The sequence below is a fragment of the Aquila chrysaetos genome, chromosome 2, assembly GCF_900496995.4.
Source record: "Aquila chrysaetos chrysaetos chromosome 2, bAquChr1.4, whole genome shotgun sequence".
Taxonomy (NCBI): Eukaryota; Metazoa; Chordata; class Aves; order Accipitriformes; family Accipitridae; genus Aquila; species Aquila chrysaetos.
The window spans coordinates 41,178,477-41,193,388 of NC_044005.1; the positions used below are offsets into that span (position 1 = coordinate 41,178,477).

At 43.1% G+C, this 14,912-nt stretch overlaps 1 protein-coding gene across 2 annotated transcripts in view; it reads right to left on the minus strand.

Moving 5' to 3' along the window:
- Positions 1-898: 898 nt before the first annotated feature.
- The window catches only part of ZFYVE1 (zinc finger FYVE-type containing 1), a 28,032-nt gene continuing 14,018 nt past the window's right edge, over positions 899-14,912 (minus strand). Inside the window, exons 4-13 of one of the 2 annotated variants that reach the window (XM_029997443.2) lie at positions 12,576-13,080; positions 10,433-10,647; positions 8,200-8,306; positions 7,121-7,229; positions 6,450-6,547; positions 6,227-6,344; positions 5,678-5,848; positions 4,728-4,908; positions 4,110-4,223; positions 899-3,036 (exon numbers count right to left, since the gene is read on the minus strand). In XM_029997443.2, coding sequence (XP_029853303.1) covers positions 2,804-3,036; positions 4,110-4,223; positions 4,728-4,908; positions 5,678-5,848; positions 6,227-6,344; positions 6,450-6,547; positions 7,121-7,229; positions 8,200-8,306; positions 10,433-10,647; positions 12,576-13,080 — 1,851 coding nt within the window. In that variant the 3' untranslated portion in view covers positions 899-2,803. Of the gene's footprint in view, positions 3,749-4,109; positions 4,224-4,727; positions 4,909-5,677; positions 5,849-6,226; positions 6,345-6,449; positions 6,548-7,120; positions 7,230-8,199; positions 8,307-10,432; positions 10,648-12,575; positions 13,081-14,912 lie in introns of both variants that reach the window. The other variant, XM_041127385.1, reaches the window with a different exon arrangement.

Genomic DNA, 14,912 nt, shown 5'->3' on the forward strand with positions numbered 1-14,912 from the left:
GAAAACAGTCCCCTCCTATCCCTGCCCCTGTAAATAAACAAGACTTTTTCACACATGAGTTACCTTGGAGTGTCAGACCTGTCTCATACTGCCATCACGTAACACTCACAGTTTGGGCTTTTGCAGAGCTCCAGCAAGGTTGCTGTTAACTGCTGACAGGTTCTGCAAAGACTCACTCTGGTTAGATGCTAGCAATACCTCTGAACGTGAAGCATCCCTCCCGAGAGTTTAGGAATAAAACTCTCACAGGTTTCTACTGCTAGGATTAACCCTTGTCTTCAGGCCAACAGTCCCACCCCAAGCACAAGATGCTCCCGTGTTACTTGCTTTAGTGATTTTTTTTTTTTCCAGGATTTCTATTTCCTTAAGTTTCCTGTAGAGGTTTCTGTCCACAGACATCGTTTAGAGCCCTTTTATTTATTGAATCCTAATGTGTTAATACCAAATAGAATTGGGCTCTGCTAAAATATGCATCTATCCCCTTTAAGTAGCTAATCAATTTAATAAACATATTCAATACTCTGCATACTCACAGCACCCAATACTCTCAGAAAAAATAAAAGCTCTTGTGTACAGAAAACAGCAGTGAACTTAAAACTTACAGATTTTTTTTTCATTTTGGAAAACAAAGAACCCAAATAATCCTCTCAACATTGTCCAGAAAGAGTAACACCAAGCCTGCTGCAGTTTAAGCACCATGTTAAGATTTTGCTTTGTTGAGCAACAGTATAAAAGATTCAGCTCCAGGATAATCAATCAAGAATGGACTCTGCATATTGACAGGTTGCTAAGTTACTAAGATCTCATATATACTAAAAATGTTTAGACAATATTTTCCTCTTTGACTGAGTAGTTATTCTGGCTGTGACAAGGAAAAAAAAAGAAAAAATCAGACAAGTTGAAACAGACGCCAAAGATTTTATAACAAGGAATGTCATGGCTGCTTTCTCTTTGTGCATTGACATGGTAGTAAAGCTACATGCATAAACCGCACACAGGGCACAGCCTACAAACCAAGAACACATTGCTCACCCATTAAAAAAATAAAAATACTTTGAAGCACAGAATTATGCTGGATGTGCAGAATGTCTTTTAAGAAAGGATTTCTACCTACTCGTGCCCTCCCTTGGGCAACTGTCAGTGTATGGCAGACTTTGCTTATGAAAACATTAGACAGTCCCCAGTAAACTCGGCCAGTACCGAAGGTGTCCTGGAATGTCTTCTAAGTCTACTTCCGCGTGTAGGCTGGATGTAGTTGCGAAGGGGCAATCACTTTGTGAGTATGTTCTTTTAGAAACAAAGTGAGAACCGCTTGTTACAAGGAAAAAGTCAGTACACTTGTTCAGAAGATAAAGTCTTTTATAGCAGTTAATTTAGTAATACAGTCCTAAAACAGGATGTTGGGCACTCATCTACACAAGAGCACATTTAATAAGCTGGGGAAAAAATACCACAGTTCCAGGACATTGCATCAAACTCCAGCTACTCCAAGAGGAGACAGCTCTCATGTGGTGGAAGAATTCTTGTCTATGTAAGCCAAGAAGGGAGACTTTTAGGCAGTTTAATCCACAATGGTCTCTTACTTCTTATAACCGGAACCACAAATCCACAGTACAAGACAGTATTAGTTAGGTTAAGTGGTGCTTTTGATAATAAAATCAGTGAATTCATTGCAGTACTTTAATAAAAGGATGAAGTCCGGTGAGTGCCAGTTGCTAGGAGCAAAGAAGAAAGGTTCCCATTTTCCAGGTGCATTTGTAAGTTCGTATTATTAGAAAAAAGATAAGTCAAATCTGTGCAGTTTCTATGCAACCATGTCTGAGAACACAGAGGCTCCAGAGACTCCAGGATCACTTAAAAAGTGGAGGAAAAGAAAAGTCATCACAACCCAAACAACTCAAACTTCATATTTCAGAATTGCCTACATAACTTGTTCTCTTGTTCTGCTCTGGACAAAACTTTTAACTGCAACAAGCTGGCAGAGAAACTTGAAGAAAACCTGAGTACATGAGAACATTGTCAGGGAGAGCAAGACCCTGCTACCTTTTGATCTGATATTGAAGTTGAAATGGCAAAATCAGAATGCTTTGCCTTGTGCCATGTGAATTGCTTCACCTTTCAGAGCTCTACTGGTCTCTACCAAGGGGTCTATTTCAACTTGATACTTCTTGCACTGCAAGACCACTGGTCATATCACAGTTCAAACAAACTTGCTAATGAATCTGGGTTTAATCTTCCATGGCCAGAAGTACGGCACCTCCAGATGTAGGGCTGGTTGAATTATCAGGTGTAATTCATGCATCAACACTGGAGACTTCCTGGCAGCACAGAGTCCAAACCTTCCTCACAGGACACCGTGATCAGCAAGACATTCCAAAAGAAGAATCAGAAGGCCGTAAGTCTGATCCACTATAGTAAGGAACAACACATCCATCATTTGAACTAGGAATACTCAAAGCTTCATTAGCCAACCGTATTCTTAATATACTAAATTATACATAGATAGATATATAGATAGATATATATTTATTTTTTTTTTAATTGGAATAAAATACACTGGATTTTGGTTTGCTCATTTACAAGGGAGCTCCCTCCCTTCCCCAGTTAATTTGAAATTAAAACCTAGAGGCTGAACGTAAGCTCATTCCCAGCGTTCCAAGATGGATGTAACACGAGAGGAAGCCAGAAACTGGAAACATGCACTCTGGCTGCAACAGGTTAAGAGGTGAAAGGGAGACCAGGTATTTTCATTTGTAACCCTGAGAACATAAGGAATTGCAAAGATCTGGAGAAGAGCCTGGGGTTAAAGGTCACCAGGCTTTTTATTGCAGTTAAAGCAAACTCGGACTGGGTGATCCCATCCACGAGAGGGAACCGCTCTGCGGTCGTGTGAGCATTCGTCACAGAATCCCTGGCCACAGGCCCGACAGTGATGTTTGGAGAGTTTGATACTGAATTCCTTCCGGCAGTTGTGGCAGTGCAGGATTTCATGGTCTGGTACCCAGTATGCAGGTCGGGCAGCATCTTTTACCAGACCTATGGAGGAAGTGAGGCAGGGGGATGAGAAAGAGGGAGAAGAAAATAATCTGTGAACATGAGCATGTCAAGAATGTACTCCAGTGGAAGTACTCACACACCACAAGCCATACCACTGCCATTAAGAGGAAGACCACCTACTGACAGAATACTTCAGTGCAATGGGTAGCCATTTAGGCCATTCTGCCATTCTCCCACTTCAAAGGGATAGACTGTTTCTCCTTAAATGGTGGCATTTTCCCTTACTCAGACTCTTCCAGAAGTTGAGACACTTGCTTTTCCCTACCTTCAGTTTCAGCTGTGGCCATAAAAACACAGTCACCAAACCAAACATTCAGAAACACATGTACTGTTTGAACTGAGAAAGGAATTTATTCTGCCTTTCACTGAGTTGGACAACAAACTCCCACAAGGGTGATGGCAGGACATGCTGTAGGCAAAGCAGTGGAACGATGATCTGTGCAATGAGTAGGAAGTCAGGTCCAACAACAGAAGATTCAAATGCGAAGTGTTTGCTGACATACCTGAACTGCTACCCAGCGCATGAAAGAGCAGCAAATGTTCACTGTACTAAGCTCACCATTAAAGATCACATTACTGATTACTTTCCCATCATTACCAACCTGGACAGCTTCAGATTCTCAGCCCTCCCTTGCAGAAGTACCAAGTGCCAGCAGTATCCATGAACACACTTAAAAGGCACTCAGCATCTCTGGAAGAAAACCAAACCTGGTAAGATGCTTCCTAATTGGCCAGTCTTTAGGGAACTCCAGCTGGCAGGTCACTGCAGTGATGCATCAGGGGAGCATGAATTAATCACAGCTTGGTGCACACAGATATGCACAACAGGGAGAAAAGAGAACATATGAACTGCAGAAACAATGTGCTGAAAACCAAGAGGAAACATCAAGCAAGAGAGGTGCAGGGGGCCGTAGAACTGTCAACCAACAGCGGTATCACAGTGGAGGTGCCAGCCTGTCACACAAACTCTTGAAGTTCAGTCAGGAGTTCTGCTCTGTGAAAACCAAAACGCCTCTAGACAAAAAAATCCATCTGAAAAGAACAGAGCTCACCTAAGGGAATGTCCATGGCTGTCACCACTGCTCCAAGAGTGTTCTGCACAGCTTCCCCCACCTTCCTGGCAATAAGTGTCCCCCCTTCCTCATCTGAAGGCAGCTCAGCCACATCTGCATGACACAAGAGTAAAGGACTCAACACTTAAGTCCAACACAATTTCTGCCAAGTTTCAGTTAATTTACAAATTTAGCAAAAACCAGCAGCAAACCCAAAAGGCAGCTTGGAGCCTCTCCTCCGCCTTTATCTCCCACATCCCTGATCTTGGATTGCAGAGTTTTCACTTTCATTTCAGCAATAATGGACAAAATACAGCAGCATCCCTGCTCTGATGCTAGCTCCGCACCATCAGCAAGTGCCAGAAAAACAAAGTAAAGATCCAATTAGAAAATAATTTTGTCAGGGAGTCAAAAGTCTGGTAGCTCGTTGCAAGGGTCTTCTTCCTGCCAAAAGACATTGAGCTCTGGAGCTTCCCTACTAAAATCTCTGTGCCAAAGCCCAGTTTCAGCAACACTGTCTACACCCAATGGAAATGGTTGTGATCCAGAAGCCGGGGACAAAGACTTCAGACTAACTATTGCCCAGGGATAATTCTGTCACAATCAACTCAAAATTACCTAACTGGATGCCCCTGTTGTCATAGCAGTTGTCACACACACGCACTGGTGCTGGTCCCCAGCCTCGCTCAGGCACTGGACGGGTCTTGGAAGAACAGCCATCACAGAAGCCCTCTCCACAGGCCCGGCAGTGATGTTTAGTGTCGTTATCTTTAAAAGGCGTGTTGCACTTATTACAACTCTAATCAAAACATCGAAAGAAAAACTGTTAGTTTGATCTTCCTTAATAGAAAAATAGAGCACAGAATCCCAGGATGGCAAGGCTCAGACTGAAATTGTGAAAAACATAGTTACACCCAAGACTTGGGTGCTACCAGCCCCAGAACTTTACCCTAGGGAAGTGATTCAGACAGGTAGATGTACAGTGGTTAAGCCAATAGATTGCTACAATCCCTTCATTCACAATCACAAATACAGCCACATCATGCAGGGCTGAATGGTGGGTATTTGATCTTTGTGGGGGTAAAAATTCAGAAGGGAGTTTTCATTGAAGAAGTATGTGTTTCCCACAAGACAGAGGAAATCCTTTCCCAGTTGAATTGTTGGGGCCAGCTTTTTGCATCTAGTGTGAAGCCAGAGTTTCATAATCTCTGCCCCTATAAAATAGTACTATCAACTGCAGTAGCCAGATTTAAGATGTTGATTCTTTGCTTTGAAGAGCAAGTTCATGCAAGCCAGGATTTTCTGTGATACTGCTGGGAGAGGAGCTCACAAAAAGTAGGGAGAAACAGTCTCTTTAGCAGGGCTGGGCAGAGTCTCTGTTCATACTTTCTCAGGCTAAGTCAAGAATGGGAAGAGCTGAAAGCATTTCAGTTTTCTCAAAATTGTAGAAGGGCTTGCTGCAATAAAACAAGAAGCATTTGGAATCTGCAAAATACTATATTACTTAAAGGGTGAGGAAAAGGGTTTTTAGCTATGCAAAGCTTTTCTCAACAGCAGCTGCTATTTACCAGGATCTGAGAGTTGGGCCTCCAGTAAGCTGGGGCAATCTGGTCTGTCAACCAGGAGGTCACAGCTTTTGTGGGTCCCAGGCTAAGTTCAGATACTGATTGTGCCATGAAATTCATCCCATCCAACAAACGCTGGGCTGCATTGTTGTTGTCTTTCAGAAATCCATCAGTCTGGAATGAAATGGATATTCATTTAAGAATAAAAACAGGGAAACCCCATTTTTTTAGATGCAGAGGACTCTGCAACCCACTGCTCCTGTTAAACTGAAGGGCAAGCAGGAGAAAAAATTCACCAGCCCTGCTTTGAAACACAGGGGTAGGTTTTAATGGTGTATCATTCACAAGAAATGTTCATAAACCGGCAACTTAGCCATTTCAAGATAGCCAAAAGATGGCTGAAGGCCCTTGCAAAAGTTCTTTTAAACAGCAGAGACAGGGACCAGCTGTAATGAAAGCCAATTCATTTTCTCCATCAATGTCCCGAAGATCCAACATAAACATGCGCGTGGCTGCACACATACACAAAGACTATCCAGCAACCAGACTTACCCCTGGCCAGACGTGCTCAATTTCTGTCCTCACTACAGTGTTCACAGGATCTTGGTTGCCAAACCAGTACTGTCGGCTGCGGTACACCACCCCACAGTTGGGGCACTCAATCACGTACCTGCAGAAGAGGAAGATGAGTTACCTCAGTGAGATACTGGAAGTCCAGTGCACCGGGCAGTGTAGAGGCAACAGAGAGCAGAAAGATCTTAGCTGCAGCACTCACCCTGACCAGGCATACTTGGCAAGGCCCAGCCAAGGGGAGTCAGTGGAAGCAGAGGTTTTTGGCACCACACTGACCTCCATCCCTCGTTCGTAACAGGCCTATAACACAAAGGCTCAATTAAAACTGCATTCTTGGGAATTCCAGACTCCAGGTCTTGCAGCTGTTTGGCCACATGGAGCATATAATTGGCATACAGTGGTCTCCACAGCAAAGGAGAGCACTCATCAGAACTGGTTTAAAAACAAAAACAAACCCACTATCAATAATGACATCAGGGAAATATTTCTACAACAATAAAAACCATGATGGTAGCTGAAAATTTTCCTGTCTCCTGCACACATCCTTCAGAAAAATTGGCTAATACCAAGGAATGGACAGAAGCAAATAAGAAGAGTAACCACATCAAGTATGTAGAAGGTCAACATCACCCAGGTTGAGAGCAGCTGGGTTCACAATTTAGCTAGCAAATGACACATAGCACGCAGAGATGATGACCTCTCCAAGCGAAAATACAAGTTCAATGGGGATCACTTTTTCTTGTCGAGACCATGAGCACCTCTCACGTTTGAAAAAAGTGCAAGAAAAAAGGCACATGCCTGTGATATTCCTCATTTATTGAGCCATCCTTTCCTTCTCCATTCTTCAGACCTTGTCCTTGTGTCACTACTCACCTTGCAAGTGTAGACTCTGTTATCATACTGGTGAGAATATCTGCATCGACTTTTGGATTCATGAGGGACTCCTTCCTTTGCATGGTTCATGCTCTTCTTACAGCCACACCTGAGTATGCAAAAGCAAACCATGAGCTGATGCTATTAGATATGGGACAGATGTCACCAAGAGTTCATTTATGTTACTATCTTGCATTTGTATAGGCATAACCCCAAACGATTTTCACAACTGTACATACAGCAATGACAACATTTATCATTGAAAGGCAGGCTCTTTGGAAGGAGGTGTAGCAACTGTTTCACAGTATAAAGCAGCACCACACAACAGTTCAGTGTGGGAAATGACCACTGTAGCCAATCTAAATTTCACAGAGAATTTTAGGAAGAACTAACCAGGTTTGGAAATTGACCAGGACAGAGTTAACACTGCAGCCTTTGCAAGGAGCTGCTAGAAATTCTCTTAATGAGCATAGAAGAGCAGGAACATAGCACTATATCATATATGAGAGAAAGTGTTTCCAGAAGCATAGTCAGCCATAACATCATGTTGCTATAGTACCTCACAGGCTCAGAGCACTGACTGCCATCTACTGCCCTTCCAGGCTCGATCTTTGGGCTCTTCCCAGAGAATTGTAAGCCAAGCTCTAATCAAACCTGGGGCTCCACTTAGATCTAGTCACTGAACACAGCCCAAGCCCATGATGTGTGCTTTAGGATTGTTTATACAGTTTGGGTAATAAAAATGGCATGAGAAGTCATCACAGGAAATTTCACGTGATTTCTTTAGACACTCCTTTCTCCCTGCCCTGTGTGCACTGGGGAAAAGATATGGGCAGAACAGGTTTGTAGCCACACAGAAAAATAGAATAGGGAAAGACCACAGATCCAGCTCGGATGCGGCAATAACAGCCGTCCGATTCACGTACGAGTTGAATTTCAAGCGAATTCTGCCTGGAAATACTAGCTAATGATGGGTGATGTCAGGTCTCAAGATGTCACAGAAACTTCACATTCTATGGCTGCAGACCAGGGCTGCACTATCTTCTAGAAGGGTGAGGGTGCATTTGCCATCTACTTACCCACAGCTGAGGCACACAGAGGAGCATGTGAAATATTCATCTGGAAAGAAAGAGCTGTGAGCCATCTGGTCATCGGGGATCTCCCCACTGAACCGGTCACTTAGAGCCTGTCAAACAGAAAATAATGAACTGGTAAGGGACTGAGAGCAATGCAGACATTTTATGAAAGCTTTTGCAAGCAAAAGCCTGGGTTCCTCTACTGGAGGGATAGGCAGAGAGAGAGTACACAGCTACCAAATAATGTCTTACTAACCTGGAAACCAAGACAAGGATTAGAAACCAAGCAAGAAGACAATCTTGCGCTTGTACGGAAGTGACCTGAATGCTTACAAGATACTTACTTTTCTTCTCTCCTCCTGCCCTTACTTCAAATTTTATAGCAGAAATGGGTGGCAGAGGATTGCATCCACCTCTGTGCATACAACCCATGCCCAAAATAGCAGGGTGCTTTCTAAAAGGGCTTTGCATTCTGGAAACCTCCAGAAGAAAACTCAGAGAGTCATTTCTTACAGCACATGAGGACACATTCTTTGCCCCTCAGCTCAGAAAGTGCAGCCCTGAGCTTTCCTCTGGCCCCTTGAACAACTGCTCTTCTCTGGTGAAACTGCAAGACTGAGACAAAGGGATTTGTTCCCTTTCCTGGGAGCATCTGTTCTCAGATTAAGTCAGTCCTTAGCCTTGGCACACTTAACTTTTTCAGTTCTTTTCGGTGTTATGTTAAAAAAAAAAAAAAAAGCAAGCACTGGAACAAAGCAGATGGTTAGGGTTTTTCTTCATGGAGATCTCTGAAGGCAGAAGGTCTAACTGAAACTCTTCCTACAGCTGAGGTTACTATAGTGGCTGCCTTTCTCTTCCTCCCTCTCCCCTCCCAGGGAGTGGGGGGTGGAGCATCTCTGCTGTCTAACAAGGGTTGACTGCACATACACACAGACATGCGTATATCTCACCACAGTTTCTCTTAGATAAGATCTCTACGTAGACATCTGATTTCACAGAATTTCAAGGAAATTAGCTTTAAGATCTCTTTCAAACTTGGCTGATACTGGCCAATGGATTCAAAAGTTAGGAGGTGGACATAGATCTCTAGCAAGCCTTGTGTCCTCAGGAAGTGAAGCAAAAAAAGTTAATTTGTAGTCAGTAGTGATCTGAACACAGCAACCACTTTACTGGACATGAATTTAAGTATACTAGCAGCTATATCTGAAACTGGATTACTTCAATAAAATCCTAGAAATTAAACTGGAATTAACCACTCCAGCTGTTTTCCCCTTGCTGCCTGCCTGCTCCCTAATGCAAGGAACTGTGTACATGCCACCCCGATACCTCCCCTCTGTGCTTCACCTACCCCAAATACAGAGCAGCTAGAATTATCTGTTCCAACAGCTGTGACTAACATCAGAAAAGACTGCTAACACTACCTTCTTCTGCAGATATGCCCCAGCTTAGTCCGCCCCTCCCCGATGACAGTTATTTTCATTGGCCCAAAGAGCACATGATGCTAATCAGCAGTGGTAGCAATGTGCCTATGTATGGAAACTTGTAGGACAGACTGCAAATGTGAAGACCCAAAAATCCCTCTGACATCCTAGCAAGGTGAACCTTCTAAGAGAATCACCAGCTGCGGTCTCTAATTCTTTTTCATCAGCCTTCTGATCTGATGCTGCACCTCTCAAATGATACATCATTTGGCTTGATCCCATTTTGTTTCCTAGCTACCAACACATATCCTTCCTCCTTTTTGCCTCCTAGCCCTTGGGTTACACTACACTCACTGCTAGGTTTTGCCAACCATTAACTCCCTCCAAGTCTCCTGCACTCCCTCCCCTTGTGCTGAGGCCATCCTTAGAAATTTCACCAATAACTCCTCCTGGGACTCCTCTTTGTAAATCACTGTCATTAAGTGCTTGTCACTCACAACATCATTTATTTTTTTTCTTTCCCAGTCAGTTTCTTCCCATCTCAGTTTTTTTTATTTTGCTCTGGTTTGCTCTTCAACTTTTCTTGAACTTTCGGGGTCTTTTCTAAGGTGTATGTTTGTTTTAAAGTAAAAAAACTACCCAGCCTACCTGGCTGTTACACAAAAGTCATCATCTTCATGGACGAACTTGCTTTATCTCCAGACACCTGCAAGTCTGTGTCACTGGTTCACGTGCTCTATCTTTATTAGCTGCAACTGACAGTTACTAGCAACAGCGATACTAATAAAGATTGTGACGAATTCTCCTCCACTTACTTTTAGTGCTTTGTAGATAACCCCAGGCTGTCTAGGTGACCGAGTGGTATTGTTCTCCAGCTGCTGCTCCACAGCTCGCCTAAGTCCAGAGAAATCTGTTGGAGGATTGTACGTCCTTGTTCCCTTGTAGTGGATTGAGCTGAAAGCCTCAGGAAAACAGCTTAGCTTCCGAAACCGATCCTGAATGAGCTTCTCAGGAACCTCAGAAGGATGATCTATATATAAGAGTATCAGCAAGTATATAAACAACTGATTGTTTTAAATAATATTTAAATTGCACAGTGCTTTCATATGCAACACAGTGCTAGTTTTCCTAATTAAACCTTCTAATACATCTGGAATGCAGTTGTCATTATATTTTACAAGAAAGAAAAGAAACAAAATCTTTCCAAAAGCAGTCTCTGTTTTTTGATACACAGCTTTAGATTCTAAGGCCAAGTTCCACAGGTAAAACCAGAAACATCTAGGTTTGGAAACACAGATATCCAGAATAAGAAGCGATTTATGACATAATATAAGGAAACTCCATGTCAGTACACTTGTTAACTCTTCTCACCAGACCATAACTTGGTATAGCTAGTCCTAGCACCTGACAAGTGGAAGACATGAACCTTACATGGGCTGCTCATTCTCCATGCCAACCCTGTAGCAAGGAAGATCGAGCTTCTATCAACCCTTTGTACATGGTGAAGCACTTCAGAACTGGCCACATCAGGTCAGACTCTATAAAGCCGACCACATTCTTCTGCCTGCTTCCAAGTACCTGCTGCAGATTTCAGAATAAGGCAGGCCCCTACTTCCCTGCCCTAAAACTACATGAAACACTCTTATCTCAATTATCCATCAAGGCAGACGGTTACAGCTTACTGCAAATCCATGTGCTAAGAGGTTTCTTTCCTATTCTTACCATGACCAAAAGTGATGATAAAAATATAATTTTACTACCCTAACTTTGCATACAGGTGTAACTATCATTATGGGTCACTAAATCCAACCTGCTGAAACAGCAAATTTCAACAACTATATGAAACTCTGCATTGCTCATCAGCAAATTGGTATGTAAGAAAAGGAACCACCTCGACAGGTAGGTTAAAAGTAATTAAGAAGTCACTGTAATAATAACCAGAAAGAATGCCAAGTTCTTCTACTAGCTCAAGACCTCACTGGTTAGAAAAACCAAAATGAGAACGTAGGCAAGCAGGGAGCTGCTGTGGTACTACACAGCAGAAGACTCCCAGATGTTGACAGACAGCAGGACTGAGCCTCAGCTGCTACAGGCCAATTCATTAGGGCTCTTGCTCATCAAAGCATCAGAAATGGACAGAATGAATGAAGGTTTCATCATGCCTTTTGAAACATGTAAAAAACGGGGCCAGGAGAAGAAATTTAGATCCCTGTACAGTCAAAACCGAAACGTGCAGTGACTTCCATAGGACAGTGCATTTCACTCAGACATACAAATAAAATACACAATTTAAATAGGCATAATCCAGTATGACATGAGCCAAGTTAAAAGTACTGGTGAAGAACACTGAAAGCGATGGGAGTAATAGTGTGCCAGGCCTGCTACTTTGGCCATATCAGATACTTGCAGAGAAAAGTGGTGTCAAACTGTCAGCTCTGTGCCACAACCTCAGTCCCAACCTCACATCAGCCTCAGAACAATGTTGGTCCACAAAATTTAAAAAAGTAGAGTGAGGATACTGTAAGTATTGAAGTTCACCGATTTCATTATTCTTGCTCATCCTAGTTTCTACATAGAGTTTTATTTCAGTTTTTTTGCAACAGGATATTCCATATCCCTGCCAAAAGTCCAGGGTGTCTCAGTTTTCACCTTCATCTACCATATCACCCATGCTCATGATTTGTACGATGACCCCTCCTACGGCTGGCAGAACTCCCATCATGACTAGTCAGTGCCGATGTCCAGCTGGCTAAGAGGATTATTCTAGCTGATCTGGGGTAGTCAGATCGCCATCAGGGAATGCTCTGCTATAGCCTGCCTCTCAGACTGGAACAAGTGACAGCAAAACCCGAACCACATCTTTTACATGGTAGTAAAAAACACTGATATTCAATGCAACCTGATAATTTATAGATAGCATTTAGCACATTGTAATTCAGTTTCTTACTGCCTACTCACCAGAGCCCAGTAGCTTGGTGTACACAGTCTCGTGAAAGATGATGACACCTGGACCCAAAGTTGACAGAGGAACATCTAGGCCACAGCGGGCTGTGGTAGCTTTTAGCTCCTTGGTGAAATGTTTTAAATAAGCCTCCGAGGCATCACCAAGGAATTTGAAGAGATCATTGTGGAGCCTGTCAGCACGAGTACGGTAGATGACAAGGTCAGAGATGGCCAGGACCTTCAGCAGCAGCCGTGTTCTCTGGCTCAGGTTCACAGTAGCCCCCAGGAGGCCCTCTGTATCAATTACCACCACTTTGCGGACAGGGTCATAGGCTGCCCAGACTCCAACTGTGCAAGACTCTTGGGCTGGAGACGTCTTGAAGACTTCCCGGCCATAGAAGAAAGTGTGGTTAAGGGTATGAGACTTGCCATCCCCCGTGTTCCCAAAGATGGACACTACCTTTAGATGCTGGTCAGGACTGCAGTCCAGTTTCTTAATAAAGTCTTCTTCATTCCTTACCTTCCAAAAAATGAGAAAAATATTATAACTATGCAATTGGATTAGACAACACTGAAAACACACCTGGTTTCAGGATTCATAAGATTAACGAGAGTGATTACTTCCTGTTCAGATTTCATCGTAAGTTTCTGAAGCACTAAAAAGTCCAAAGCAAAATATTAGAAAGCAGTTTTGTAACACATACACATCAATGGGATTTAGGCTGTTCCATCATGTAGCTGTGTTGGAAGTGATGCCTCACTGTGATTACCGGTCTAGTGAAACCTCTTATACCTCACCCAATTCCCTGAGGCAGTCTGAAGAAGGGAGCACAATCCTACTTCCAAGTCTGCCAGAACAGCTCTTTGGAGCATGGCAGACACTCCCAGTAGCATTGGTCTTCTGGCAAGCATCCAAATTCAGGTGCAAAACAGGGGAGTGCTCTTGTCACCTTAAATGGCGTCATCCACAGAGGCTGAGCACCTGTTTAGGGAGAAAAAGCTCCTCCATGCAGCTGTGCTGCACCTATCCACAGCCAGGGGCTCTCAGACACAGCCTGTCCTGCTCTCACTGCTCTCCAGCTGACAGATCCTTCAGCTGAAGGGAGGGGCAGAAAAGAAGGATGCAAAGTTGTGCACTGGAATCAGATGGTCAAAGCACATCAAACTGGCTTTTATAGAAGTGCCACAACTACCTCAATTACCCACTTCATAATTTATTGTATTGTGCTTTCATTTAAAAAAAAAAAAAAAACAAACCACCACACACACACACAAACACAAAACCAAATGAGAGTAGACAGCCTTCATCAGGTAACTTCTCTTTGGCTTCACATAGATTAAGCGACAAGCATCGTGCTATTTAGGTTAGAGAATAGGGCATTTTCTGTTCAGATACTAGAGCAACAGGGAACAGATGAACAAGCAATGAAACAGGTTAGGGCTCTGTATGAGACCCTGCCTTGTTTTTGTTGCAGAATATGGCTTTGGCTTTTAAAGGTTTCATGCTTCTGGCTATGGTTGTTTAGCACTTGCTTTTTCTTCTTCTAACAGGTTTTATCCACGTGTTATGTGACAGGAAAGAATATGACAGGGGCACTTTTTGAGAAGGATTAAATTCACCTCCTTAGTCACGATTCCCTCCTCAGGGAATCCCTGTCAGCTGAAAGGAGCAGGCCTTCCATCTCCTCTCGTCTGCCTCTCAACTTCTGGAAGTTCCTTGGCTATTGCCCCCCAAGTACAGTTGGAAGGTCTCACGATACATGATCCACAGAGGCCATGAGGTAATAAATGGTTTCTTTGAACAAGTTTATTCTTAGATTAGCAAATTAGTTTAAGGCTCAGCCAGCCCCATCCGCTCTGGTCAAATCTAGACTATGAAGGAAAATAAAAAACAGCCCGTGTGCCAAAAACCAAAAAATAACCAGTGTGCCAGATTGTGGTTGGGAACAGCGTTCAGAAAGAAAAACTGTGGACTGTGGGGCTGCAGTATCTTCTCACTGACTCAAAGCATACAAGGCAGCCTCATATTGTGGAAGAAAACAGGAAATAGAGAAATCAAAACACTCTCAACAGAATCTTTCCTGGTGTCTGCGGGAGACATCAAGATAAACTCGAGTTACAGGTGCACAAGAAAGGGTGTGCTTTTTTGGTAGCTATGATTATTAGCTTGTCATCAGGCAGGTAGTTTAGATGACAGATGCTGTTTCTCTTAGTGTCTCTGGAGATGTCTCTGTGGATGAAAGGAAGTTCTTGGTTCACGGCATAGCTCCTAAAAACATTCACAGATCTGATAATATAATAATATTATGTGTATGTAAGCAAAAAGGAACATGATAAAAAAAGAAAAACAAT